General features: G+C 55.1%; 1 protein-coding gene across 7 annotated transcripts in view; it reads right to left on the bottom strand.

Annotated features, from left to right (window-relative positions):
• Positions 1-26,161, bottom strand: part of TRAPPC9 (trafficking protein particle complex subunit 9) — a 568,648-nt gene that overhangs the window by 135,660 nt on the left and 406,827 nt on the right. For 6 of the 7 annotated variants that reach the window (XM_023248408.2, XM_045049847.1, XM_045049848.1 and 3 more), the window contains one exon: positions 134-287. In XM_023248408.2, coding sequence (XP_023104176.1) covers positions 134-287 — 154 coding nt within the window. Of the gene's footprint in view, positions 1-133; positions 288-26,161 lie in introns of those variants that run through there. The other variant, XM_045049850.1, reaches the window with a different exon arrangement.

Below are 26,161 nucleotides of genomic sequence, written 5' to 3' on the forward strand. Positions count from 1 at the left end.
CCTTGGTCCATGTCTCCTTGACACACCCTTTGTCTACAGCTCCACGGTGAAGCCCCTCGGGGGTCCTTCCCAGCGGGCAGAGCCCCCAAGCAGGGTGTGCCCGGTGCCAGGGCGGCCACCGTGAAAAGGATATGATTCTCCAGTGGACGTCCAGCTTGCTGTCGATCTCCAAGCCGCGGGCCTCCTGCCTCTCCTCCTCCAGCTGCTTTGGATTTGCAAGCTGTCCCTTCTCCCCAGGGGATTCTGGGAAACTCTCGAAGCTGAACTTGTCCACTTGAATGGCCATTCTAAGAGAAGGGGGGGAAAGCAGAGGATTAATCAGCAGGGCAGTATCTTCTGCTGGCTGTTGGAGAATCAGCACATGCCAGCGTGAGACGGTATAATGAATCATTATCGTTAGTAATTCATAATGGATTCATTCCAAGAAAATGAAATAATAGACTCCCAGGGTAGCAGTGGCTTCAGAGCCGGTTCAACACGCAGTTTAGAGCTGAAGACACAGTCAGAGAGCCCAACCTCAGAGAAGACTCACATACCCCGAAGGAAATGTAATTTCTGCAACAGGACAAAGCAGATGGGGCCCCATGTGGGAAATCAGAGAGGACTAGCAATTATTTAGCCCTGGGGGCCCCAAAAGCCTCCTCATCAGAGCCCTGCCCATCAACTCCCATTTCACCTTCAGCCACAGGACTTGCTCACACACACCAGGCCTGACCAGCTACACCCCGCCCATCCCCTTCTGGCCCCTGCACCCAGGACCTTGTCTTGTGACACCCACCCCTTCGGGTTTCTGCTCGACGGTCACATCCTCCACAAAGCCTCCCTGCCTGCTGTGTCCAGCCCTCTCCACCTTCTACAAGTTTCTAGAACACACCAGGCTCTTTCTGCCTTAGCCTTAGTGCTTCTTCTCCTGCCCCACGTGTGGCTGGAGCCCCACACTCTCGAGGTCCGAGTTTAAGGTAGGTGTTCTGGGCACCTCCCCCACAGCATCCTCCTCCTTTCTCCCCCCCCTGGCCTCCCCTCCATGGCAGCATCCATTCTGCCATAGCCTTTCCCACGAGCTGTAGACACGAATGTGTGGGCTTTGCTGTCCAACAGCTCTACTGGAATTTAGCTCCCTGAGGACGGAGGTCTGTGTGGTCTTGCTCCCACAGTCTCCCAGGCCTGGATAATGCCTGGAACGCCACAGCAACTCGGCCAACAATTTCCCACATAAACGAACACGTGAACTAAGCACGTTCCCAGACAGCCTGGGCCGGCGTTCACCTCCTCCCCGTCGCTGCTGCCTGACCTCTGCACCTGTGCCCTTCTGCTACACCCCCAGACCCTACAGCACCTGACATGTAGACGCCACATAGCACACAGGTGTGGGCACTCTAATCGGCTGCTTGCAGCCTGCCTCAGCTCCCGACCGTGACCTTCATGCCGGCAGAGGCTGTGTCTCACTGATGCTTGCAACCCTGCCTCTTAGCACAGAATCAGGCATACAGGAGGTGCTCAGTAAAGGCGTGTTATGTGGATAGACGGAAGGAGAAGGGGAGGAAGGGGTTTTCTTTATGTGAGGCCCCCGACGTTCTGGCTCAGCCGAAAGTTGACAGAGTCACTCGAAGGATAAAAGTGAGTGTGTTATCCCAGACTCTGCTGTGGCCCAAACATTCAGCCAAACCCAGTATGATCTAAGCGACCCTCAGGGCTATTCCGTGGGACAACCAGGAGACAAGAGTTGCTACTCAGTTCGGGGTATACACACCTAAGATTCAACCCCAAGAACCTTAACAGCTTAGCGAAAACTACTGGGGTGTCAGCAAATGGATGGCCTTTGGCCAGGAGATGTCTGAGGCTTGGAGACCCCCAAAGATTGAGAGACTCCTGTGCACACAGAGAACACGGCATCCCATAGCAAGAACTTCGTTCCAGAGTCACGCTGACTCTCTTTTCAGCCCGTAAAACTCTTTTCAAGCCCAGAAAAAGCGGGAAAACAGCAAAAAGCACAATAAAGAAACAAGGACTCATCCTTAAACCCTAATTGTAATACTTTAATTCTAGAGTCTTTTTTCTAAGTATTTGTATTTTAATGCAGTTTAAACTACTATAGGTGTATGTTATCACACGTCTCATTTTATACGAACACACACATATATACATGCATTTTATATCTTGTTTTACTCTTTCAAGATACTGTGAACACGTTCACGTCATTAAAAATTAGTCTGCAGAACGTCTTGTCACCCAACCCTGTCATCGCTTACTTAACAATTCCGCTATTTTCAGACTCATACTTTCCATTTTTCAAAAAGTTACTATTGAAAAAAATCCTAAACATCTTTGTGCTTCAATTTCCTGTCTGCATTTATGCTGCGGGTTGAGGTCCACATCTAGAAGCAGAGACCGAATCAAGAGGGTGGAAAAGGTCAAGGCTGGCAGGTGGATGCCCAGTTCCTTCTCAGAAAGGCATTCACTGGGGCACGCGCCCCAGGCAGCGAGGCTGGCGCCCCTCTCCCTGCGCCCCTGCCAATACTGGCCATGATCGATTTTCCACCTTTGCCAGGAAGGGGTGAAATGCTACCTCACTGATGTTTTAATTTGCAGGTCTGAATCGCTCCTGAAAGTGAACGCTTTTTGAGAAGCTTATTAGCCATTTTTTGTACATACATTTCTTCCCTTGCGAGGTGTCTACATGTCCAGCAGGAGTGCCTCTAATGTCTCACTCGGTATAGGCTCTTTCCAGCCCCCACCTCGAAGGGAGAATGAACCAAACAAGGGCTCTCCTTAAGCTAAAGGTCAGAATATTCCTAAGTTTCACTAAAAACGCCAATTTCAGTTCATCACCTGATAACCCAAAAGGAACTAATAACTTTCACCTTTGAAAGGGGTTCGGAAACATTCTGGATACAAGGCTCTTCCTGTTGAACACAGAAGGAGACAGCGCACCTAGAATGCCAGATCCCCGGGGCCAGAGACACCCCAGACGCTGTGGCCACCGGGATTGTATTTATGTGATCACTTGAAGGGCTTTTCTGAACAATCTCGATGAAGTAAGCATCACAGTACATTCCGCACCCCCCCCCCGCCCCCAGCCTTGATGAAATCATAGCCACGCGGGCCCACAACACGGAAGGGGGAAGAAAATGAAATGTAACAGACACTACGTGCCAAGCCCTGTGCTAAGTATCCTGCACGTACCTTCGTCTTATTTATGACAGCAAGTGTAAGGACGGGCGCGGTTTGCTTTCTCACAGCTCTGATGAGGCGCTGGGCACGGGCTGCAGCCCCACACCACAGAGCCTGTCGCTCAGACTCAGCACCACGGTTTTGTTTTTCGCTCCATTTGGCTCCCTCTTGCTCAGGCAGAGCACCTCAAAGGAAATGATGGTTTGCTCACGCCGTGTGCAGAGCCGGAACGGGACACAGACCTAGTGACCGTGAAGCCTGCTGCCACGTGAACCGCCACTGCCCCACCACCTGTGACAGAGCTGTGAGCATCCCGAAGGCAGCACCCCTCCTTTCCCACAGGTGCTAATGCTGAGGTACCAAGAAACTGAGTACCGCACCAGGGTCACCCAGCTCCAAGCCCTGGGGCCAGAATGCCAAGGCCGGAGGCCAAGGATTATTTCCCCAAACCACAGGGAGCACGGCTGGCCTGGACATCGCTACGTGGTCTCAGAGCACAGCCCCCAGACATCACCACCTCCGCCTCTATCCTCACCTCCAGGAAGGAGAGGGCAGTGTGCGACGACCTGTTTTCCTAGAGTCCAGTCTTGATGAGTGACCTCTCCCGCTGTGGGAAGCTGCTGTATTACGTGCAGCACCAGGGACAGAACCAGGCGGCAGTGGGGCGGCGGGGGCTGCCTGAGAGCCCTAGGAGGGGTCCTGGCTCTGAGTCCAGCAGTCTCACTGGCTTCAACCATCATGGTTTGAGGCTGTTGCTTCTGTCAGAAAGCCACGCGGACTGGGGACGACAGTGCTCCCGGCGATGACAACGACCAGGGAGGTGGGAGCAGGCAGAGGACAGAGCCCTGGGTTCAGAGCTGGATGCCCACTCCAACCCAACCAGAGATGCGGTCGGCAGTACCTGACCCGGAGGGAGGGCTGAGAGGGTTCACGCCTTCTCACCCAGGCCTGGTGGCAGCCTCCATCAGCCCAGGGAAGGATCAGCCTCACGCCCTGGACGATGCACATCCCTCTTCTCGGTTAGCAAGTGCTCCTCATAACCAGGAAGCAACAAAACCCTCAGCAGACATGGAAGCTATGGCATCCCCACCGCCCTGCCAAGGACAACTTCCCGGGCACAGCCCTCCTCAGTTGGGTATAAGCTCATGGCCCTGTGAAACCTCTTCTTGGGGGTGAAGCAACACGGATGGGAGAGTATTGGTGTAATCCCCCACAAACAAGCGTCCAAAAAATAATCCCAAACACAGCTGACCCTCTGGCAAATCACAGCAAAACCGGAAAACACTATCTTCAGTAATGACAAAGAGAAGGAAAGGAGAACAGGTGGGCCCAGGACCCACAGGGTGTGGGGGCGCACCTGCCGTTGGGGCAGCTGCAGGGGCTCGGCACAGAGCCGCACGGTTTTCACAGGGGACTCACGCCAGCACAGAAATCGTCCTTCACACACCTTTTCACCAGGATGCCTCTCCTGTCCGTTGTTGGTTTCTACTTATTTTAATTTTTTTTTCATTTCAAAGTATAATTGGCACGTATTAGTTCCGGGTGTACAACACAGTGATTCAATGCTTATGCGCCACCTGAATGTTGCCGACAGTAAGCGCACTATGGTATTAGTAACTACACTTCCCATACTTTACGTTTCATCCCCATGACTTATTTTTTTGCCTGTCACCCGCCCGCCTCCCCTCGGAAACCACCAGTTTGTTCTCTGTATCTACAAGCCTGTGTCTGTTTTCTTGTTTGCTCGTGTCTGTGTGTGTTTAGTTTCCACATGGAAGTGAAATCATACGGTGTTTTTCCCGCTCTGGCTTATTTCATTTAGCATCACGCCCTCTAGGTCCATCTACAGTGTCACAAATGGCAGGGTCTCTATTTTTAATCAAGTAGCAGCATGACGCTGAGCGCAAGGGGCATGACCTACAGTCAGTGGCTGACTTGGGGCAAGAATCTGTTCTCTGGACTCTCTGTCCAGTGTGGTCTCAGAAGCGGGAGGGCATCTGCGAGGGATGCCAGGGAGAGACCGGTCCCTGGTGAACGGCAGAGAGTGGAAGAGCCCGGCCACTTGCTGGCCGAGGAGGCAACCTCCAGGGCTCGGCCGCCAGCTCCACACGAGGGCTTTCTCAGTTGTCTATCTTCCACGTACCCTGTAACTTCTCGAAACCCAACCTCATTTTCTGAAGTGGGGAATATGCCCACTGGCTTGCTGGTCATGCTGTCGAGAAGTCTGATCCTGTGTGTAAACATGTGTGGCACTTTGTCAGGGTCCCTCTGGATTAGATGAAAGGACCAGACTTGAATCCCAGATGGGGGAGAGGCCCAGGCCCCACACACACCTGTCAGGACAGGACTCCTTCAGATCTTCTAAATCCGTGCTCAAGGGCCAGCTCTCCACAAGGTTTGCCTAACTGCACAAACCCTCACTGCACATTTCCTCCTGGGAGACTGCTATCACCCCCACAGTCCCTCGGGGTGTGCAGAACACCGCAGCTAAGACTGGGGCTGAACCCCACCTTGCACGGTTTTGTGTGGCTTAAGTGAGACGGTAGACACAGCATGGTCAGCCCAGTGCCCAGCACACAAGTGGCGCGCTATAAATAGCACCTGCTGTCATGGTGGTTAATCCCTCGTCAGGGACCAGGAGCCCACGGCACTGCGGAGCCTCGGAGATAACCTCGGCTGCCCGCGGAACCGCGGACACTCTCATTTCAGATGCGGTTGTGAGTCTACATGCAATATCCTGGGAGCGCTCCCCGGCCTCCCCGCCAGATAGTCCCTACCGCTACTCCATCCTGTTCATCTTCGATGAGTCGGAGTTAAATAAAATTAATACGACTACTGAATGCCAATTTTCATGCTTAATTTTATGGCCAAATGTGACAATAATAGTCAAGAGTTGGCACTGGAAAAAGGTGCTGTGATTTTTGAAGAGTCTATATAAAAGCGGTGGTTTTTAAAATATCATATGATTCAGTCTTTGAACAGCTGATAACCTCACCAGGGAAGTCATAATGATGACATTTAAATACAAATCAGGGAGTTGGATTTAGAAGGACTATCCACATGTAATTAAATTGAACTTTCATTGGGAGATAATTGATAGTTATAAGACTGGTATTCTAAATTTATGTGCCGCGTCACATGGGCGTCTGCTTGGCTCTCCCGGCCTATTCTGTTTTATAATGAAGCACAACCCAAGTGAAAGGAAGCAGTCAACCTTGAGGCGCCATCCATCCTGAGGAGGGGCTCCAAGCAGGCAAGAAAATGGCATGGATATCGACATCTGGATCACACCCAAAGAAGGTAATTTTCTTCTTAGGCCTCATAGATCAATTATAATAGAGAAAAGCCATTATTTTTAATTGAAGAGAAAAGATACACTGGATTCCAAACACCAAAGCCCAGCACAATCCAATCAGAGCATCGCCAGGGACTGCGCCAACCACAGGCCACCTGGGTGCCATCAGTGTGCCTCACCGCCATCATCTCCATGTTCACAGCAGCCCAGAGACGGATTAAGTCTGTATGCGGCAAAAATAACTTGCCTGAGGACAGAGAGATGGCAAACGGAGGTGAGGAATTCCTCACCAGGACTGAAGATCCTGGAGCCCGAAGCAGGCAGTGACTGGACGAGTCCAGACGGGCATCCCCGCTCTCCTGAACTCCGGGCGCACACCTGGCGGGTGCTCAGCAATGAACACTGTCCACTGTCAACAGCTGTGCACCTGCGGCCGCTGTGGTTAGTGCAGCTACAGGGCCCGAGGGGCTGGACTATGGGTCGGTGCGGCTTATGAACAAGCCTGGGGCTGGGGGTCAGGGGTCTGAGGTCCAGTGCTCTGCCCCCCACCCCGTCTGCTCCGTGCACAGGCTGGAAGATCACGAGGCCAGGGCAAGCCGAGCAGAAGCCTGCATCACACAGATAGATGCCCAGTCTCTTTCACTGGTAAAGTCTGGGTCTCTGAGGTATTCAGTCTGTCTGAATCTCAAGTTCCTCGTTGTAAACTGAAGGGGTTTCGAACACACCTACCTCTTTAGTGTGGATTTTATGAGCTCGGGGAAGGCCCAGGGTGAGAATTAGAGTGGCTGTCAGGTGACAGTGGCCTCTCACCGCCGAGACAACTTCTCAGGAGAGTGACTGTCTGGTCTGAACACCCCGGTACCTTAATCAGAGTCCAGCTGGTTCCACGAGAGACAGGGGCCAGTGAAGACACCCCCCACCCCCCGTGACACCGAGGAAGCTCCTGCAGTCATAGTGTCTCATTCTATACTCACCCACTTTTACAGAGGGGTGAACTGAGCTCACAAGAGGGAAACAGCCCCACACAGTCATCAGGTGTTAGTAAAAACAGCCGGATTCTACTGGGGTCCGCAGCCTTGGGACGCTAGCTGCTGGTGCTCACCCCGCCCCACCTCCAGGGAACTGACTCTACCCACCCTTGCAGCCCTGGCCGAAACGGCCTCCCTGAGAGGCGTCCCTGCCTGCCCCCTCTGCTTTCCGAGCCTCCGAGGTGCCCGGGGATCGCCAGCGTCCATGCCTACCCCACCCAGGGCAGGACCGCGTGTGCACGCGCCGAACTTGCTCTGGGACCCCCGGTGAGGGGACAGGTGCAGCTCCAGGAACACCCTGCACTTGCAGACACTTCTTTTATAAACTTTACACACTTTCTTCTGTATCGGAGGGAGAAGGACGAAACGAACGCTGCTTCCAGTGTCCGGAGACTGTGGCCCCGCTGCAGAGAAGCCAGGTCTGAAGCGTGGGACGCAAGGAGCGCCTGCTTCTACCTCGGCCAACGTGTGTGTAGAGGCACAACCCCTTAGCTTGCACGTCTGCAGGTGAACATTGGTTTCAGGACCCGTAAGTACCTTCCTTGGCACAGAAAACAGCGCCCAGTAAAAGGAGGCGTGCGGGTGTGCACGGGGCCGGCAAGGGCGACCACACGGTGAGGCACCAGGTCCTCCCTCCGGTCGAGGCAACACCTGGGACACCCGTTTCCCAGAAGCCAGAGCCCGGTGGGGTGGGGGTGGGGGGGCAAGTCTCCAAAGCGAGAAGGCGACCTTCCTAGGTGCATCACGAAGGACCACACGACAGAGCGGTCCCAACACTCCCCCCCCCGAACCCCCCCCCCCCCCAGTGAGCAGGGGCAAACACTCACCGCCAGGACCCCAGGCCCAGAGAAATGAAGAGAAAGAGACAGGAAGAAAACCTCTCTGGCAGGTTTTCCCCCTAGCACGCCGCCATAGAGAGAATGCACGAGCAATACACGGAAGTATTTTTGACATCTGGATTTAAGACGGACCGTGGTGGTTTCCCTCGTCAAGACGCAAAAGGACCAACGGAGTTAGATAACCCGAAAGTAGCTTTCAAAGAGCAGCTACAGATCGATCAGACAGGGAAACCGATCAGAACGCGGCACAAGGATCCCATACACTGCCAATTCCAAAGGTAAATGAAAATATACTGGACGTGTTCAAGGACACCAGTGTTTCAATTATCCTCCACGGAAATAAAAATTCCCTTGTAGAAACACGTTCCTGTTAAAGGGAGCTGAGCCTGTAGAAATTACCACGTTGTTATCAGCCCTTGTGGGCAGAAATCTTTCCATGTTAGCATGCGGATTCCCTTACCTTCCACAGGCCACGTGCCTGCAGTCACCTACCCTGGGGATGGGGGTTCCCTGTGAGCCACGGGGACGGTCTCGGCAGGGGTCAGGGGCACCTGACTACATCCGCACCTGTGGAGTGGTCCCCTCCCCAAGGACTTTCTCACAGGCCGGGTGTACCACTAGGCTCTCCGCCATGTCTCCACCGCCCGGGTGATAAGTGTCGTCACAGGATAGTCTGGATCCTACAGGAGAGGAAGCTGGGACTCGGACCACCGAGCAGCATGTGGCGGGATCGGCACACCAAGGCCCAGGGGTCAGAGGAGCAGAAGCGCCCGGGGTCCAGGGGAGCCGAGTCTCCCCACATCACAGTGCTGCCCAGAAAGGGTCACAGGTGGCCTGGCAGACGCCGACCGGTCCCCAGGGCCGAGCCCTGACACGTGTGAGTCACCTCTGCGGACTCGGTCCTCTCGCCAGAAGGCGGCGCTCCTCTCGCAACAGTCACGTCATGCCCCAGGAGTATCCTGGACATCGAGCCTCAAGCGTGTCTCCTGTACAGCAAGCACACTACCTGTCTACAAGCAGGTGATCTGTGGACTAACTAGGACAGTGTGCTTAATAATAAGAAAGCCTAGGGGCGCCTGGGTGGCTCAGTCGGTTAAGCGTCTGACTTCGGCTCAGGTCATGATCTCAGTTTGTGGGTTCGAGCCCTGCGTCGGGCTCTGTGCTGACAGCTCAGAGCCTGGAGCCTGCTTCGGATTCTGTGTCTCCCTCTCTCTCTGCGCCCCCCTCTCTCCCCCCCCCCCGGCTCACTCTGTCTCTGTCTCTCAAAAATAAATAAATGTAAAAAAAGAATTAAAAAAAAAAAAAAGAAAGCCTTTTAGAAGTTCTAGTTCTTTTATCGCTATCGTTACTGCACCTCTACCTTCCCACCGGCACTTCAGATCGATCCGCCCCAAACCAGACACACGACGTGCCCAAGCCTACACTCCTCCTGGGCCTTCTGCATGTCACCTCCCTCGGGGCTGCACTCCCCACTCCCCTCTGCCCTCTAGGCCTGGGATTCCAGGCGAGGCAGCCCCTGCCTCCTTCCCCACACCCTAGTCCAGGCCTCCTGCCCTGGGGTGTCATTCTAACTGCCGGCCCCGCCCTCCTCTCCCAAGCCCCCGGTACGCTGTGCCCAGGACAGGGATCACAGTGTATACGAGCCGCCCTGGTTCTGAAGGGCTCGAACTTTCCTGGGGGTGCGGACAAGTGGAGGCCGGCCTTGGAGGACCGTGGTCCTGCCCAGTGGTTTCCTAGAGTTTCCAGAGCTTTCTTCAGACAGACGGGGTCAAGGAGGTTTAGCAGAAGGCAGGGATCAGTCATCCCTGTGCTGACAGAAGAAGCCAGATGGAAGGCTGGATTGGCGGGGTAACTGGTGACAAGGCCAGTGTGGAGGCCGGTGCGGTGGCCCAGATCCAAGAGAGCGTTGCCCTAAGAAAAACGAAGTTCCCAAGGTATGGAATTCTCAAAGGGACTGACAAATTGCCTAATTATCATCTGTGTACAAAATAGCATTTGTGTGGCCAGCAAACAGCATAAATACAGACTATTTATAGAACACAGACACAGAATTAAAGGAGATTCCTGGAGGAAATAAAAATTAGAATACATTTCCCGAAGGCCAAAACTCTTTCAAAGAGGCAAGAGTGCCAGGGAGGAAACAACTTTCTAAAAGAGGAACCCCTAACATGTACGTGGCCCTCCTCTGGGCCAGGCCCCGCTCCGTCTGTGAGCAGACATCAGCGGGATGCTGGGCGCAGGACGGGTGGCCGAGCCCAGCCTGAACTAGCAGCGCGAGCTCGGGGAGCCGCAGGGGCCAGGCAGTAGCCGGGACACGGCAGGGCCCGGATGCCTCAAAACAGCGTTAGGAGGGTGCCACGGTCCCGGGTGCAGCACGCGGCCCCAGAAGGTCTAACAGCAGATGGCACCACCAGAGCCCCGGTGAGGCCTGGTGTGAGGGGTCCAGCTGGCCACAGCGCTACATTAACAGAGGGTGGGCTGGAGAGGCCAGACCGAGGCCAGCACTGGCGGGGCAGGTGGGGCGGTGATTCTGGGATAGATCCCGGGTCCCGAACTCAAGGGGGAAGGAAAACAAGAAGCGGGGGCCTGAACTGATCCTGCTTCCAGGAACAGCCTTTCTGACCCAGTCCTCCATAGTACTGCACCAGAGCCGGCTCCAGGAGAGCAGTGAACAAACCCATCCCAAGTTCAAAGTACCTTCAGGTCAAAGTGCATGTAACACACCCAACCTACCGCCCACCACAGCTGAGCCACGCCCTCCTGAAGCCTGCTCACAACACACACACACATACACACACACACACACACACACACGAGGCTACAGGTGGGCAAAACCATCTAACACAAAGCCTGTTTCATAACTGAGTGTTGACTGTCCCTTGTGATGTAATGAAGACTGTACACAAAGTGACAGGATGGCTGTGTGGGCACAGAATGGTTTTCGGTGTTGGCTGTGGGCCCTCGTGATCTCCGGCTGATGGGGAGCTATGGCCACTGTCACCACCCCGTACCACATACGCATCGCTCCTGCACCATCGCAAAGTGGAAGGAGCTGGGTCAAATAATTATGAGGTTGGGGATGGTCCGTGCCAGCTCCCCCTGCAAAACGGCTCAGAGTGACTTCCCCCCCCAGCACTTCCAAGTCGAGACGCTGCAGAGCTGCACAGGCTTCCTTCCAGCTGCCTCCTGCTGTCACCACTGCTAAGGTGCCACTGTCCCCACACCTCCACGTCCCGCCACGCTCACGCTCACACAGCAGTCGGCTTACCCGGCCCACCCTCACCTGGCTGAGTCACCTTCCATCGAACCACCTCCTTTCCCACCCTCTGTGCTTCTAGTAGTTTCTCTGCAAAGTGTCTACTGATGAAATTAGCGCTGAACACTCATTTCTCCCCACACGACAAGTAGAGACCTAACCTGTCCTCACCTTCCTAGTGCAAGGCACCGTGTCTGGCACGTGAGTGCTCAAGAAAATGTTGGCTCAACCAAGAGGCACCCCGAAAGCTTTTTGTGTGGCTGAAGCATTGTCCACCCGCCCCCCCCCCACCCCCAGACAGAACCACTCAGTACAGAGCAGATTGATTTAAGGCCATGAAATGCCCCCATTTTGTTAACAAAATGCCTCAATCATACTAAATCAGTTGCCATTAGTTAAAAAAAAAAAGCGCTATTACATCTAATTACACATTTCATTGATTCTGAGTTAAAGCTCTTATTTCCTAAATTAAACGAGGAAAACAAACAGGAACAGGAAACAGATTTCCCTGGCACGCGCTTGGAAGGTGTGCGCCAAGCTCGGGGAGAGGGACCCGCCAGGGTCTTCCCATCTGAAGCCTGAGCTCAGCACAGGGAGAGCGGGGCTCTCGGGGCTGCGGAGACAGGAAATCCGGGTCTGCATTTCAGCTCTGTCTCAACAATGTCTGTGTCATCCTGAGCACATCATTTGGCCTTTTAAAGCATTTTCTTGCTGTAAAAATAAAGACAATGATGCCAACCCCAGAGTGTAGTAGTGACAGTTTAAAAAGCCACGAGCCACGCGCTGAGCACTGAGCATACACCCAAGTGGCGGTGGTAGCTGGCATCACTTCCCGGCATCCACAACATCCACGCTGGCACTTAATCCCGCCACAGGGAGAAGAGAACCCCGAGGGCACAGGAAATAAAAGCTCTGCAGGAAGGCGTCCAAAGGCTGCCGCCGCCTGGGCCCACGCGCCTTCAGGCCTCACCTGTCGTGACTCACCTGCACACACGCGCCTGCCCCACGGGACCGCCTCCTGCCCGCGGACCTTCAGCACGCTCATGGGGCTGGGCCTTGGCTCATTGCTCAGGGACACACTTTGTCCAGCCTGCTCCGCCCTGTTCCCCACCCCCACCCCATGAGAGCCGCGTCCTTGCTACACTGAGCACTAACGGGGGGTTTGTGCCCACTGTGTCAACACGGTGGTTTCCTGACATGCCTGCTTCACCCATCTCCATCCCCTGGACCGGGAATTCTACGGAGTGAGGAAACTAGGTCTTACTCATCTTTCACAGACCTGGAACTTGAATGTTCAACAAGTGTTTGCTGAATGAATCACTGCAACGTGCCTCGGATAACCTGGAAGATCTTAATGAAAACGAGGGGTCGGCTTGGTCCTGTGTGACCCCATAGGGAAGAGCAGAGGGACTAAAGCCACGCCGAGTCCTCCTCAGCCTAGAGACACCTGGCACAGCCCCCTCCTACCCCCACTGACCACAAAGCAAAGTTCAGGCGGATACAAAAACAGCCCCTGAGCTCTGGGGGGTGGGGGGACACAAGCAGAGCAAAGTCACACAGGACTAGCCCCCGACACCGTCCTCTCACTTTGCCCATGGCGTGGCCCAGGGTGCCCGGATGGCTGTAATTCTGATAGAAACACTGTCTTTCTGGCCAGAAACACCAGAAAAAGGGGTACCTAGGTGTGACAGGACATGTGTATGTGTGGAGGGAATCCAAGAGGGGACAGAGCCAGGGAAGGGGATCCCCCAACCCAACACAGCAAAGGCTCAGAGATCGGGTCTGGGATTTGAGCCCTCAACACGCACACATACATTTGAGATTCACCTCCGAGTTGCGTGCACACAGGATGGACCCCATTCGGCACGGCCAGGACGTGGAGGGCGGACACGGGACCGGAGCCGCACGCACGTGCCGCGGCCTGACCCCGAGTGGCACGGGCCGGCGCGGACCGCGGGCGCGCTGAGGCCACCTCACGCCAGGCCACGGGAGCCAACCGTAGGCATGTCTTCTCAACACTGCATTCCGTGGTGTCGTGCTGGCAGCCTGAAATTGGCCACAGGGAAGTTTGAGCGCCGCAGAGACTAGCAGATGCCGTACGATCCACACTTGGTTATTAAAGATTGCCAGGTCACAAGTGGACAGACCCAAACGAAGGAAGCAGAGGCTTGGGGAACCGAGCTGGGGAGCTAAGATCCTGACCTCCACCCAAGGATGGGGAGCAGGATTTGTCACTGGAGCCTCACGAGACAGGCTGCCTGCCAAAACAGGCCATCCGTGTTTTCCAGAGCCTTATAGAAAGTAACATGCAGAGTTATAGTCCACAAAAAATGGCATTCACAATGTCCCAATACAATTTAAAATAAATGCTGTGCAAAAAACCTAGGAAAACGTAACCAATTCTCAAGCACCCATGATGCCAACCTCAAGCTGATCCAAATGCTGTGACTGTCAAGGCTTTTAGGCAGCTATGATACATGCTCCCTAGGATAAAAGAAAACACACGTGGAAGGAACAAAAAAATAAGGATTTGCAGTAAAGAAATAGAAAATATTTTTTAAGGAGGCAAAAGGAAATTTTGTACCATAAAAATATAATAAAAATTTTGAAAAACCTGACAGAATGAGTTCCATGGAACAGAAATGACAGAAAATTAAGTGAACTTGAAGACGAAGCACAAAAGAAAGTATTGTGAACTGGACTTCATAAGAATTTAAAACTTGAGAACCTTCAAACAGCACCTGAAGCAAACAGGAGACTCGTACCCAGACAATAAAGAACGCTCACAACTCAATACCGAGAGCGTCAACAAACAACCTCACCAAAAATAGGCGAAAGACTGAAACAGACACTTTGCAGAAGGGGTGTAAAGGGGCAGCCAAGCACACGAAGCCACCGAGAAGCCACCAAGAAGCCGCCTGGAAGGAGCTTTCCACGTGAGCGCGTGTCCAGACCGGGGACGTGCACCTGCTTGCCTGACAAGTGCAAGAAAGCCCGGCCGCACCCCGGACTGGCTCCGATGAGCAGGGCTCCCGGATTCCTGGACGGTTATACACAGACCTGTCCTAAGAGCTAGTGAAATGAAAACAGGAGTCTCTCAAAGACTTGCACGCAAATGGCCAGGGCAGCAGATCTATAAAAGTCAAAAGGAGAAACAGCCCAAATGCCCACAGGTGAACAAATAATAGTGGCATGTCCTTGTGGTGAAATACTGGTGGGCAGTAAAGGAGAGAGGGGCGCTGGGACACAGTACAAGGACGCAGCCCAGAACTGCAGGCATGCGGGGCGCCGGGGTCTCCTGGCGCTTCAGGCCTTAAAGGGACCAAATCACATGCTTTAAAGACGTGCATTCTCCCTCTACAATGTGGTGCCAGAACACAGTGCGAATGTCTCAGCCCAAAACCACCGGCCTCCATGACGTGTGCTCTTAGCCACCTGAAAAACGACACCTGGGCTTGAACCCTGGCCTGGCAGGTGACTGCCTTCCCTCAAGTCGATTCCCTCGTAAGGTGGAAACAGCCAGGGAACCCACCTCCCCACAGGGTGCTGTGCTTAGGGAGCCACTGGCCAGGAAGTACGTCCGGGCCACGGTGGTGGTGGTCACTCAGCCTCTTGTGCACCCGGACTGCCACCCTCACACCTCCACATCCCTGCGGCACTCTTCCCTCCTCCCGGCAGCCACCACTAGTTACTGTTAGTGAGCAAGGACCCGATCCCTCCTCGGACCCCCAAATCCTGTATTCGGCCTGTTCAGGGGGCTTATGTGGTTTTCACCCGCACTTTTGCTGGGATCCTGCACAGCTCTCGCAAACAGCGGGCTCCCAGAGGAGGTACGCACCTTCTCCTGTGCCATACGTCCTGTGATTCCTAACGTAAGGACTGCGTGCTTCCACACCTTGAAGGACAGAGGGTGAGCGGGGCGGGGCTGTGACAGACTCTGTAATACCCTGTAATACCCTGAGGACAACTGTATTTTGCAGCAAATCTGTGAGAAGCAAGGGCTTAATGAAGGGCTGATTATCTTTAGTTCTATTCGTCTAAAACTTAAAGTGATTCTCTTACAAAATATTTCATGAGCAATCCCCTAACCTTGAGCTGTTAGAGGCCTTTTTGCTGCTCTCCCTAACAAAAGTCACACAGGTGGGACTGTGTCTGTCGCATCCCGGACAGTGAAGTCTCTGAGGCTGTTCACAGCACAACACAGGTTACATCAACAACAAATGAATGTTCTTAAAACTCAGAGCCACCAGCATAAAGTCTGACAAATTTTAGTTAAGACAGGTGCCTTTAAATAACTTCATGAGGGGCGCCTGGGTGGCTCAGTCTGTTGAGCATCTGACTTCAGCTCAGGTCATGATCTTGTGGTCCGTGAGTTCGAGCCCCGCGTCAGGCTCTGTGCTGACAGCTCAGAGCCTAGAGCCTGTTTCGGATTCTGTGTCTCCCTCTCTCTCTGACCCTCCCCCATTCATGCTCTGTCTCTATCTCAAAAATAAACGTTAAAAAAAAAATCTTAAATAACTTCATGACACGGCGATTTTCAAACACTGCTGGCCTTAGATTTGGAAACAAGAGGAAGCCGCTGGTTGCTGTCCACCCTCAGGCAGCTGCCCCTCCGGGCTGTGCCTGCTCCCCCTCCCCCTGCGCAGTTTCCAGCAGCTCCATAGCATGATAGCCCTACCTCCTCTGAGACCGTGCTCCTGCATGTGTCCTGCAATCCCGGGCCACGGAGCCGTGGCCTGACGTGTGGGCCCCCAGCAGGGCCAGGTGGAGTTCGCTTCGGGGTCTGCCAACAGGCTGACCCCAGGAGGGACCTCTGGGATCCCCTCGTGCTGCCTTTCCAGCCTCACTTCCAGCCCAGCCTCACATACCGCAATCTCCCTGGACACACTGCCAAATGGGGGCGACAGCAACCCCACAGGTGAGGGGGTCTTGGCCCTGGGAGCGGCACTCGGCGTGCACAGAAGGCCATGGAAGTCACTGACGGAGGCTGTCCCTGGATGTTTCTCTAAACTTCTGTCACGTACAGGGGACGTGAAGAAAACATTCGGCATCATGGCTGGCACAGAACAGGTGTTGGCCAAGCACAGCCGGCCCTCAGTTGACACAGAACGTGAGAACAGCTGGACTGCACCCTGAACTATTCTCTCGGGCAAACCTCAGCCACGTGCTTAGGTGGACAGATGGCTAGGACCACACGGGAAAACAAGGGACTTGATGACTGACCGAAGCTCTGAATTGAGCTTCTGTTGTGCATTCAAGAGAGCGATCACTACTCAGGTCTTTAAGGAAACAGACTCCGGCTATCTGTAGCCTCCTTCTTTCCAGCTAAGACATTAAAAGGACAAAAAGGTGATAGTGACAAGATTAACATCCAAAGACAATTTCAATCTCTCCAGGCCTGTCAGATACAGTAAGAGGCATTCCAAATCTGGCCCCACGGAAGAGGAAATTGACGCAAAGACATTTCATTTTCCAGCCATCGGGGTGACCGGCGGCCCCTTGGGAGCCCAGAGTTTCCCGGGAGAGGCTCAGAAGAGGAAGGTGGAGGGAAGGAGGCCACGTGGTGGCGTCATCATGAAGGTGACATCACAACAGGGACCTTGTGAGCGTTCACCACACACAGACACATGCATTAGGTCAGCGACTCTTCACGACCCTGCAGCGCCCCCTTTCACAGATGCAGAAACTGAGGCGCGGGCAGGCCAAGCACAGGGCTAGAATTGGCCCTGGGGCACCGGCACCGCCTCCCTTCCCGGCACTGCTATCCTGCATGAGAAGCAAGCCCGAGGCCCCGCCTCTCCAGCTGCCACCTCCCGGGCTGCTCCGGCAGGGTGAGGGCAGGAGCCCGTCGGCCACCCCAACCCCATCTCCACCATTATGAGTGTGAGGTCACGGCCATCTGAGCCGAGCATAAGCAACCTGACAGCACGAGACCGCCAGGTACCCCACGCCTCCAACCCTCACAACCACCTCGGGAGCCAGGGGCCAACACCCCGGCTCACGAAGGAGGAAACGGGAGATCGGGCAGCTTAGCACTGAGGCAAATACAGAGGGCGGCAGCTTCCCAAAGCGAGGCCTAACCGGGGGGATCCCAGAGAGGAGGAGGAAGGCTCTTCCAGGGCCTCCAACACGCGGCTCCGACAGCCGCCCCCCTGGAACCTAGTCGGTGGTGTTGGGAGTCTTAGAGCTGAAGGGGGCACAGGTGCAACAATCCTGAGCCCCGGCCTCCACTCAAGGCCCGAGCCTCCGCCCTGTGCCTGGGGAGTCCCCGCTTGCCCGTGCGCTGCTGGTCCGCGTGGGCCGGGCCCTCCCGGCGCAGACCTCCGTCACGGTCACGTGTCGGCCCGTGGGGGTAAGACAGAGGCTCTGACTGTCATGTCCCATCACAGGGTCATTTAGGATCACAAGTGCCGCGTGGCAGGGGAGGGAGGGAAACCTCAACGCGTGAGGAGACCAAGCCTGTTTCAGCCTGGCAACATGACTGTGATTTATCACTCGACGGCAGACGACGGTGGCCTGTCACAGGAGCGCTGCTGAAAATAAAGAATGAAAACCACCCAGAGCTGTTGTGCCACACAGCCAAATTAGACAACGCTACTCCCTGGGTGATTTATGCTTCAAATTTTCCCTTGTTCGCAGAGAATTTGTCAAGCATTACGGGAGCACCTAGGAGTGGCAGCAGGGTTCAGGATAACAGGCGAGGTGGGTCCAGAGGTACGGCTGAGGTCGGCGGTGGCTCCGGAGTGAGAGGTCCCCAGCTTGGTGGCACTGACCTCCCGCGTCCGGACACAGAAACCGGGTGGGCAGCGCCTCAGCCTTCAGGAGGGGCGGCCTCCTGGGAAGGGGGGGTGTGTCCTCACCTCATAGGGTCAGGGTCGGGCTCGGCCACGTGACGTGGGCCCGGGGACACACCCGCTCGGGATCAGCAGCCTGGAGGAACACGGTGTGGTTCGGCCGTCCCCCTCCCTGTGTGAGTACAGGTTATGGGCTGGCTGGCCTGACTTCTAGAACGGGAAGGGCATGCGGTGCAGGGTCCCGGAGCTTCGGCCAACCTCGCTGACGGCGATGAGCCACGTGAGCACAGCATAACCCGCTCTCCTCCCTGCCACAGCACGTGTGCACTTCAAGGCCTAGCTCAGTGGCCACCTCTTCCAGAAGCCTCTGTGACTCCTCAGCCAAGACCCATGTTTCCCCCGACCGGACCCCCAGCCCTTTACCTTGTCTACCTGGGGACTTTGTTACTTGGTTCCTTGCGTTGCGGTTCTCATACTTCACCTTTCCTTCCCCGGTCACGGGATAATTTCCCCGAACACATGCCACAGGTAATACCACTCTGACTCTTGTCCTAAAACAGCTATATCTCCATGAGCAAGATCTCTTCCACATTTAAGAAATATTGAACGATACTCTATGTGGTAGCTATACAATGAGTGAGCGAACATCTCCTGCGGGGAGGAATTCCTAACTTCTGTTAATCCATTTAGAATAAAGGAGAGCAACTACTTACAAACCCTCGGATGCCAGGCCAGAGCAGGACCCTGGGGCCAACAGAGGCCACGTCGGAACAATAGGGCCAGAGTCCCAAGCCCCCCACACGGCCTCCCGCAGGCTCCCTGGCCACACCGAGGCTCAGGCCTCTGCGCCTGCATCTGGGCCTTTCCTCTGAGGACCGCCGGCGGTCGGATCTGACTCGTCCACACACGCTTGCTCATTTTCCTGATACTTGCCCTCAGCTGGGCCCTGTCTCGGTTTCTTTTTTTTTTTTTTTTTTTTTAATTTTTTTTTTTCAACGTTTATTTATTTTTGGGACAGAGAGAGACAGAGCATGAACGGGGGAGGGGCAGAGAGAGAGGGAGACACAGAATCGGAAACAGGCTCCAGGCTCCGAGCCATCAGCCCAGAGCCCGACGCGGGGCTCGAACTCACGGACCGCGAGATGGTGACCTGGCTGAAGTCGGACGCTTAACCGACTGCGTCACCCAGGCGCCCCCCTGTCTCGGTTTCTGATCCACGAGTACTGAGCTGCGGGGTCGAGTCAGACATACGTGACGTGTGATCTAAGCCCACAATCGGTTTTCCACGGGCACCTGTTTCAACATCAATTTCCCCCAAGAAAGCAGCTTGGAGGGACCAAGGATAGGACTCCCATGTCTGCCTCGCCTGCTGTGTGAGCCCAGTGAATCACACAACCTGTCTGAACCCTAACTTCTTCACCTGCAAACGGCAGTAATAACGCCTCGAAGGTTAAGGTAAAGACGAGGAATCATCTGCTCTAATTTGCAGCTGCTGGTAGTTACCAGCTGCTATTTTAGAACTCTGTCTGATGCGACAGCTTCCTGCCCGCAATTTCTCCATCCTCAGCTGAGACCAAATTACAGAAGCGAACATGAGAAGTTACTCAGCAGAATTCACGTTCGAGGACAAATTCGACCAGAAGGACGAAGCCACGCCGCAGCTCTCATTCATCCCACACAACGTTCTGTGCGCCGACACGGCGCCATCGCTGTTTTAGGGGAATTGGCCGAGTCCCTGACTTCAAGGCCCTCCGAGTGCCCCCAGAGACAGGCTCACGAACAGGGTGCTTGGTGGTGGTGCCCAGCGGTGCCAATTTTCAGATGAGCAAGCTCTGGGCTCTGTGGACGTCGCTCTCCCAGCCTCTCGGACCGTGCACCACGGCTGGCATCACGCTACCGTCTCTGTGGTACCCGCGGCACAGTCAGCGACCAAAGTCACCGGCTGCCGAAATGCTAAGTGCTTCTTCCCCTTTCCTTCTCCTCCAGCTCCAGGAACCCAACTCTCGTCCCACGGCGGAGCCTCTGGGCTGAGCACGTGCTCAAAGACCCACCCCTGCCACGGCGAGTGGACACCCCGGGCACAGCGCCAGGGGCCCTCCAGCAGGCGTCCCCGCAGACGGGGCGCCGCTCCGGACAGGACGTGGGGTCACTCACACTGGGGTTCGGAACCCCGGCTCTGCCAAGTGCTGCGGCGAGCGTGGCTGGGCCGTGGACGGCTCTGAGGTTTCGCTCTCCCCCACTGGGTAATGGGGATGACGACCGGTGCACTTGCCGTGGTGAGAATCGAGTGCCCCCTCCTTCGTGGAGTCTTTGGCACAACGGAAACAGGAGGGACGGAGACCCGCGGGCACCACCAGGAAACCTGTGACTCCAGGCAGTCCCTTCCCGGCAGGACGTCAGCCCCCTGCCCACAAATCACCTCCCGCGAGTCCCGTAAAGACCCAGCAGGACAACATCGTGAGAGAGAGTGCTGCCAGCGAACACGCCATCGTTCGAGACGACGGAGGTCTTCACGTAAGACGATCCGTCCTATAACGACGCAAATGGGGGACCCAGTGGTGCCGCAAGCACAGCTGCTGAAAGGGAAGGAGGGACAGGCTTCATTAGTCACACCTGCTTTTCACGTTAGACTCCACGACGAAAGACACTCGTCCTGCCCACCGCACGTGGCTGCAGGACAACTGGCGAGCCCTGAAGCCTCTGACAGTGTTTTCCTCTCTGGTCTCCGTGTCTCTGTCCTCAAGATAAGACAAAACGCGTATGCCATGGCGTCCTTACAAGAACGAAAGGCAGAAAATGTCCTGAGTGCTGAGCACAGTGAGGACCACCAGGCCCAAGATGCAGACGTGGAAATTCCTTCTGTTTCCACTCCAGGCACCTGCAAACACGGCGAGCAGGTGCAGCCCGGCTGGCTCAGTCGGTGAGCACACGACTCTTCATTTCGGCTCAGGTCGTGATCTCACAGTCGCGAGATACAGCCCCGCGCTGGGCTCCATGCTGAACATGGGGCCTACCTGGGATTCTCTCTCTCTCTCTTTTCCTTCTGTCTCTCTCTCTCCCTTTACCCCTCCCCGGCTGTGTGCACACAATCCCCCCCCAAAATACAAAATAAAATAAAGAAAACTCTAAAAGCCAAAGCACACAGGTAGCAAAGATGATGTCGGGGTCCCTCCAGAGCCCCAGACCAGGACACAGGCATGCGATGTGGCGTTTTTGCACAAAGCATCTCCCAGATCCGAACCCCACATTAAAACAGGTTTCTTCAAGACTCTGTGTTTAAAAAAAAAAAAAAAGTTGACATTTGTTTTGAGTTCAACTACCTGGCTGCATGAGCTCTGGGTCCCCACGGGAAGAGAGTGAATAAAGCGCTATTTCTGCCACGACTTACTGAATTATCATTTCACGTACTTTCAGATCAGTTCCCTCATTTCACCTCCACACGGGCCCCGCCTCGCTCGTGGATGAGGAAACCAGGGCACAGGGCACAGGGCAGGCACTCACGGTCTCACCTGACAGAGCCCATGTCAGTGCAGGACGCACACATGACCTTTCCGAGCCACGCCCCACGGCGGGGTGGCTGGTGTGGGGCTGTGAAGACCACACTGCCCAGGGACTGCGGGGCCGGTGGGACCACTAGGCGAGGCGGGGCCACTCGGCAGAGGAGGTTCACTTTGGCCTCACCCACCGGCCACATGCTGCCCGTCCTGGATCCCCAACCGCTGCCCCAGAGAGACAGGACGCGGCGGGCTAGGAGAGCCACAGCCTCAAACAACATTTGGCATATATGCCGCCGGGCTCGCCAGTCCCGCTAGAGATGGAAAACCCAAAGCACCTCCCCAGGTGATTTTCGAGGAAGCAGTCGTTTATTCAGTCACAAACTGCACCCCGAGGGCAGCCCTGTAAGGAGCCCCTGGGCACGTGGAAGAAACACACGAGGAGGGAGTGCAGCCCCACAATCAGGAGCCAGGGTCGGCGGGGGCCAGCCCACCTCACACAGAAGTGACGGGAATGGCGACAGAGCTGAGCGTGAGCCCCCGCGGGGTGCAGGGGTCACTGGAGGCGGCACCCGGAGGTGGAGGGACGCCCAGCATTCACGCGCATGTCAGCGGGTGACAGGGCGGAGGGGCTGCAGGCAGAAGATGGGCGGGGGTCAGGTGGCCCCGAGACGCATCCCCGGCGGGGCACCGCACAGAGAAACTGTGTTTACGGGATACCGTGAAACCGAGACGAACAAGAAAAGCTCTGGTTAACGTTGTGGGGAAAAGGCAGCTTACAAGAGCGGACACAACGCGATCCTGGCCCCATATGCATCAAGTTGACACGCGGTGGATGTGGGTCTGGCGGGTAAGGGCATCTAGGGGGCGGGATTACGCGCAATTTGAAAAGCCATTTTCCTCACGGTCTGAGACCAGCATACGTCATTTCCGCAGGGCCAACAGGTGCCACCTCGAAGAAGAAAGGAAACTGTCACTGGGAAGCTGGACGGAAGGGCGAGGGCAGCCACGGCCAGTGGCAGGGTGAAGGTGGAGGGCCAGGGGCTGGCATAGGGGACGTGACACTGCGGGCAAGCAGGTGGAGACGGGCAGGGGTGATCAAGCCAGCCCTACACAGTTGCCATCCTGGCCCTTCCATCTGCTGCAAGGCCGACACTGCCCAGCAAAGCAAACCACGTGAAAATACGTTAACAAGACCTACAAAGAGAGGCACGCTTCCTAAACTGCTCTGCACCTTTGGGGATTTGAAAACAGAGGACTCAACCTTGTGAGACATCGATTCAACTAGAAAAATCTTTCAGGAGTCTGGCTGATACCAAAACCCCAGAGCCATGGAAAGGGGACTAGGACAAAGGCCCTAATGGTAGGGAATTGATGATGGGAACAACAAAGAATTTTCGAAAGAATCTGTCCCCTGCAACAGCCCCTCGGGCAAATGCTCACTTGCTGTGACTGACCAGGACCAGCCTGACCACAGCTGGGGGCAGTTCACCTATCATCACAACATCTTCTACCCTAAATCCCAGAACCAGAAAGAAAGCTCTAAGCTCAGGGGGGGCAACAACAGTGCCCCAGGCTTGGCAGTCTCCCTCTCCGACTGTGCTGATGCAGCCTGAGCATGCAGGGAGGCGGGGGGCAGGGCAGGGGAGGTCCGGCTTGGGCAGGCGAGTGGTCTGCAGGACGTGGGTCCCTGCTACCCAGTCTCCAGAGTCTACAGGAGCCCCAGAAACCAGACTGAATCTGAAATCTCTACATATTTTAGGTGGTGGCTCCATGTTTTTTCCAACACGAGGCAGGCCAAGTGTGTCTGTGAGTAGCCCCAGGCCCACTGTTCCTCCATCTAAGCCTCCCTGGCACGCGTCCCCCTCAGCGCACAGCCCCCAGAAACACCTCCTCAGAGGCTGTGCTCCAGCTTGGGGGCTCGTCATGGCCTGGAATTACTCTCGTTTGGGGACAGCTCTGGGAGTCAGAGCTGTTCACACACCGCCTCTGCCATCGCCAGCCCAGCAGGGAGCAGCTCTGGAGAGCTTCGGGAGAGAGGATCCAAATGGCACCTGCCCCCAACCACTTGGCCTGGAGGTGCTGGAGTGGGAAGCCCAGGGCAAGGGCAGAGATGGTGTCCTGGCAGGCAGACAGGCTCAACGTGGGGCTTGGACTCATGAACCATGAGATCATGACCTGAGCTGAAGCCGGATGCTCAACCGACTGAGCCACCCAGGTGCCCCGGGAATCCCAAAAAGCTTTTAAGAGAGGTAATGCATTAAAGCTTAGAAAAATTGTTCCCAGAACTGCTGCTGGTGTTTACAGGTATAACGCAAGCACGATTGTCAGACAAATTGGGAAACATGAAATTTTAAAGAACAGACAAGTTCTGGTATGCCTGAGGAAACCCCAACTGCTCATGCAGTTAACAACTGTAAACTCTGACCAAGACATTTAAAATCCAGCCACGTGAAGGCACGGTAGGGTGAAGGAAAGCAGGCGGATGCCCGAGGACAACGGACATTTGGAAGGACAAAGCCTCATTTCCATTGTGAATCCCAAGAGGGGGTTGGCTGGGCACTATTTCCCCCAACGTATCTGGCTCAAGACCTGCACAGCCATCCCTAAAGGAAGATCTCAAGGAAACGGGGGCCCTAAGACCGTCCCGGGGTTAGCAGGACAGGCCTCACCAGAACATGTGTCAGGTAGAACGGGTCTGTATTCTGATCTCACTAACCCCTGACCGTGGAGCTTTTGTATCTTCCTGAGTCTCAGGCCCACCACCCATAGAATGCGGCCAATAATTGATCTACTTTCAGGATTCGGTGGGAGCTAAAAGGGCCCGGGGATGTTCCAAGCCCACCTCGCTGTCTGGAACACAGCAGGCACGTGGTAATTCTTAGGGACCCTCCCCTACCCCTTGGGCAGCACCATGAAGGCACTTGTTTAAGGAACGAAGGTCAGTTCTGCTGAGGAGGAGCTGAGGCTCAGGACGGCCGAGGGGACGGCCAGGACGCAGGGCGACCCAGCCCTGCTCTTCTCCCGGGTAGCAGCGGCTCCACCGTCTGACAGGGCGACAGAGGGGCACAGGACCATCACCTACAGCCCACCAGGCAGCCACTTAAGCTCAGGGCACCCTCCAGGCAGGGAGGGCCAAGCGCCAAGACGAGGTACATGATCATCACTGCGTCTGCCAAGCATAGTCAGGGTGGGAGACATTCCGGCCACCTCCGCTGCCACATCTCAAAGACTTGTTCATCAGGCTCACCAAAAGACGCGTTTTAATAAAGGACAGTTTCTCTGTTCTAATCTCCTTCCTTCTGAGGAATAAGGAGGAGGAAATGAACCATCTCTGCAGCCTGAAAATCCGAGGGTCTATCTTGCTTTCTCTCTACTCCACGACTTAATCTCTTACTAAATTCGGTCTCAGAATGGCTGATGTTTTTCTTCTTTCTGCACTCCTGAGGCAAAGGTGCTGGTCCATGTTATGCATGGTGAGCATGTGCACCGTGCAAGGGGCTTTGTCCTCAGTGTCCCAGCCAGTCTTCTTCACAGGCCGGACAAGTCACTCCTCTTCTCCTTTCCAAGGAAGAATCGGCTCAGGGGACTCAAGTGACGCGCCCGGTCAAACAGTGAAACAGACAGAATCACGGAAGCCTAGGGCAGAACCCAGTGAACTGGACCCCACGCACCGAAATGTCGCAGGCGTCCAGCAGGTGGACCATCTAAGGCTGCTCCCCAGGAACAGGGAACAAAGAGAGAGCCAAGAGCATGGAACAAGAGAGAACACTGTGCCAAGAACATGGAACAACGAAATAAAAAAGACAGCTGACAATGTTCAGGGGTGCCTACATTTGAGAACGAGCTATTACAAGACGTGCCAGGACACCCGAGGATGGGCTGAGGGGCCGGTAGGCAGGCACGTTCACCGCGCAGGGTGACGGCTGCAGTGAGGACATCAGCGCTGTGAGCCGGGCCCCTCCCTTGCACCAGACCCCGTGCTAAGAGCATGAGATACAGCATCTAAGTTATCATAAACTACATTATCAAGAATAGCATCTATTAAGTTTTCTCATCAACTCTAACAAGTATACTCTGCTGATAACCACACTTTGCAGACGAGGGGACTGAAGGTTCTGGGCCCAGTTAATTCCCCCAAGGTCCTGCTGCTTGTAGGAGGGATCTGACTCCAAGGGGCCCAGGCCTGAGCCACCATGCACGCCACCTGCCATGAGCAGCAAGGGGACTGCAATTAGTGCTGAGACAGGTGCTGACCTCCGTGGGTGACCATCATGTGCAACA

Source organism: Felis catus, chromosome F2 (genome assembly GCF_018350175.1).
Source record: "Felis catus isolate Fca126 chromosome F2, F.catus_Fca126_mat1.0, whole genome shotgun sequence".
Lineage (NCBI taxonomy): Eukaryota > Metazoa > Chordata > Mammalia > Carnivora > Felidae > Felis > Felis catus.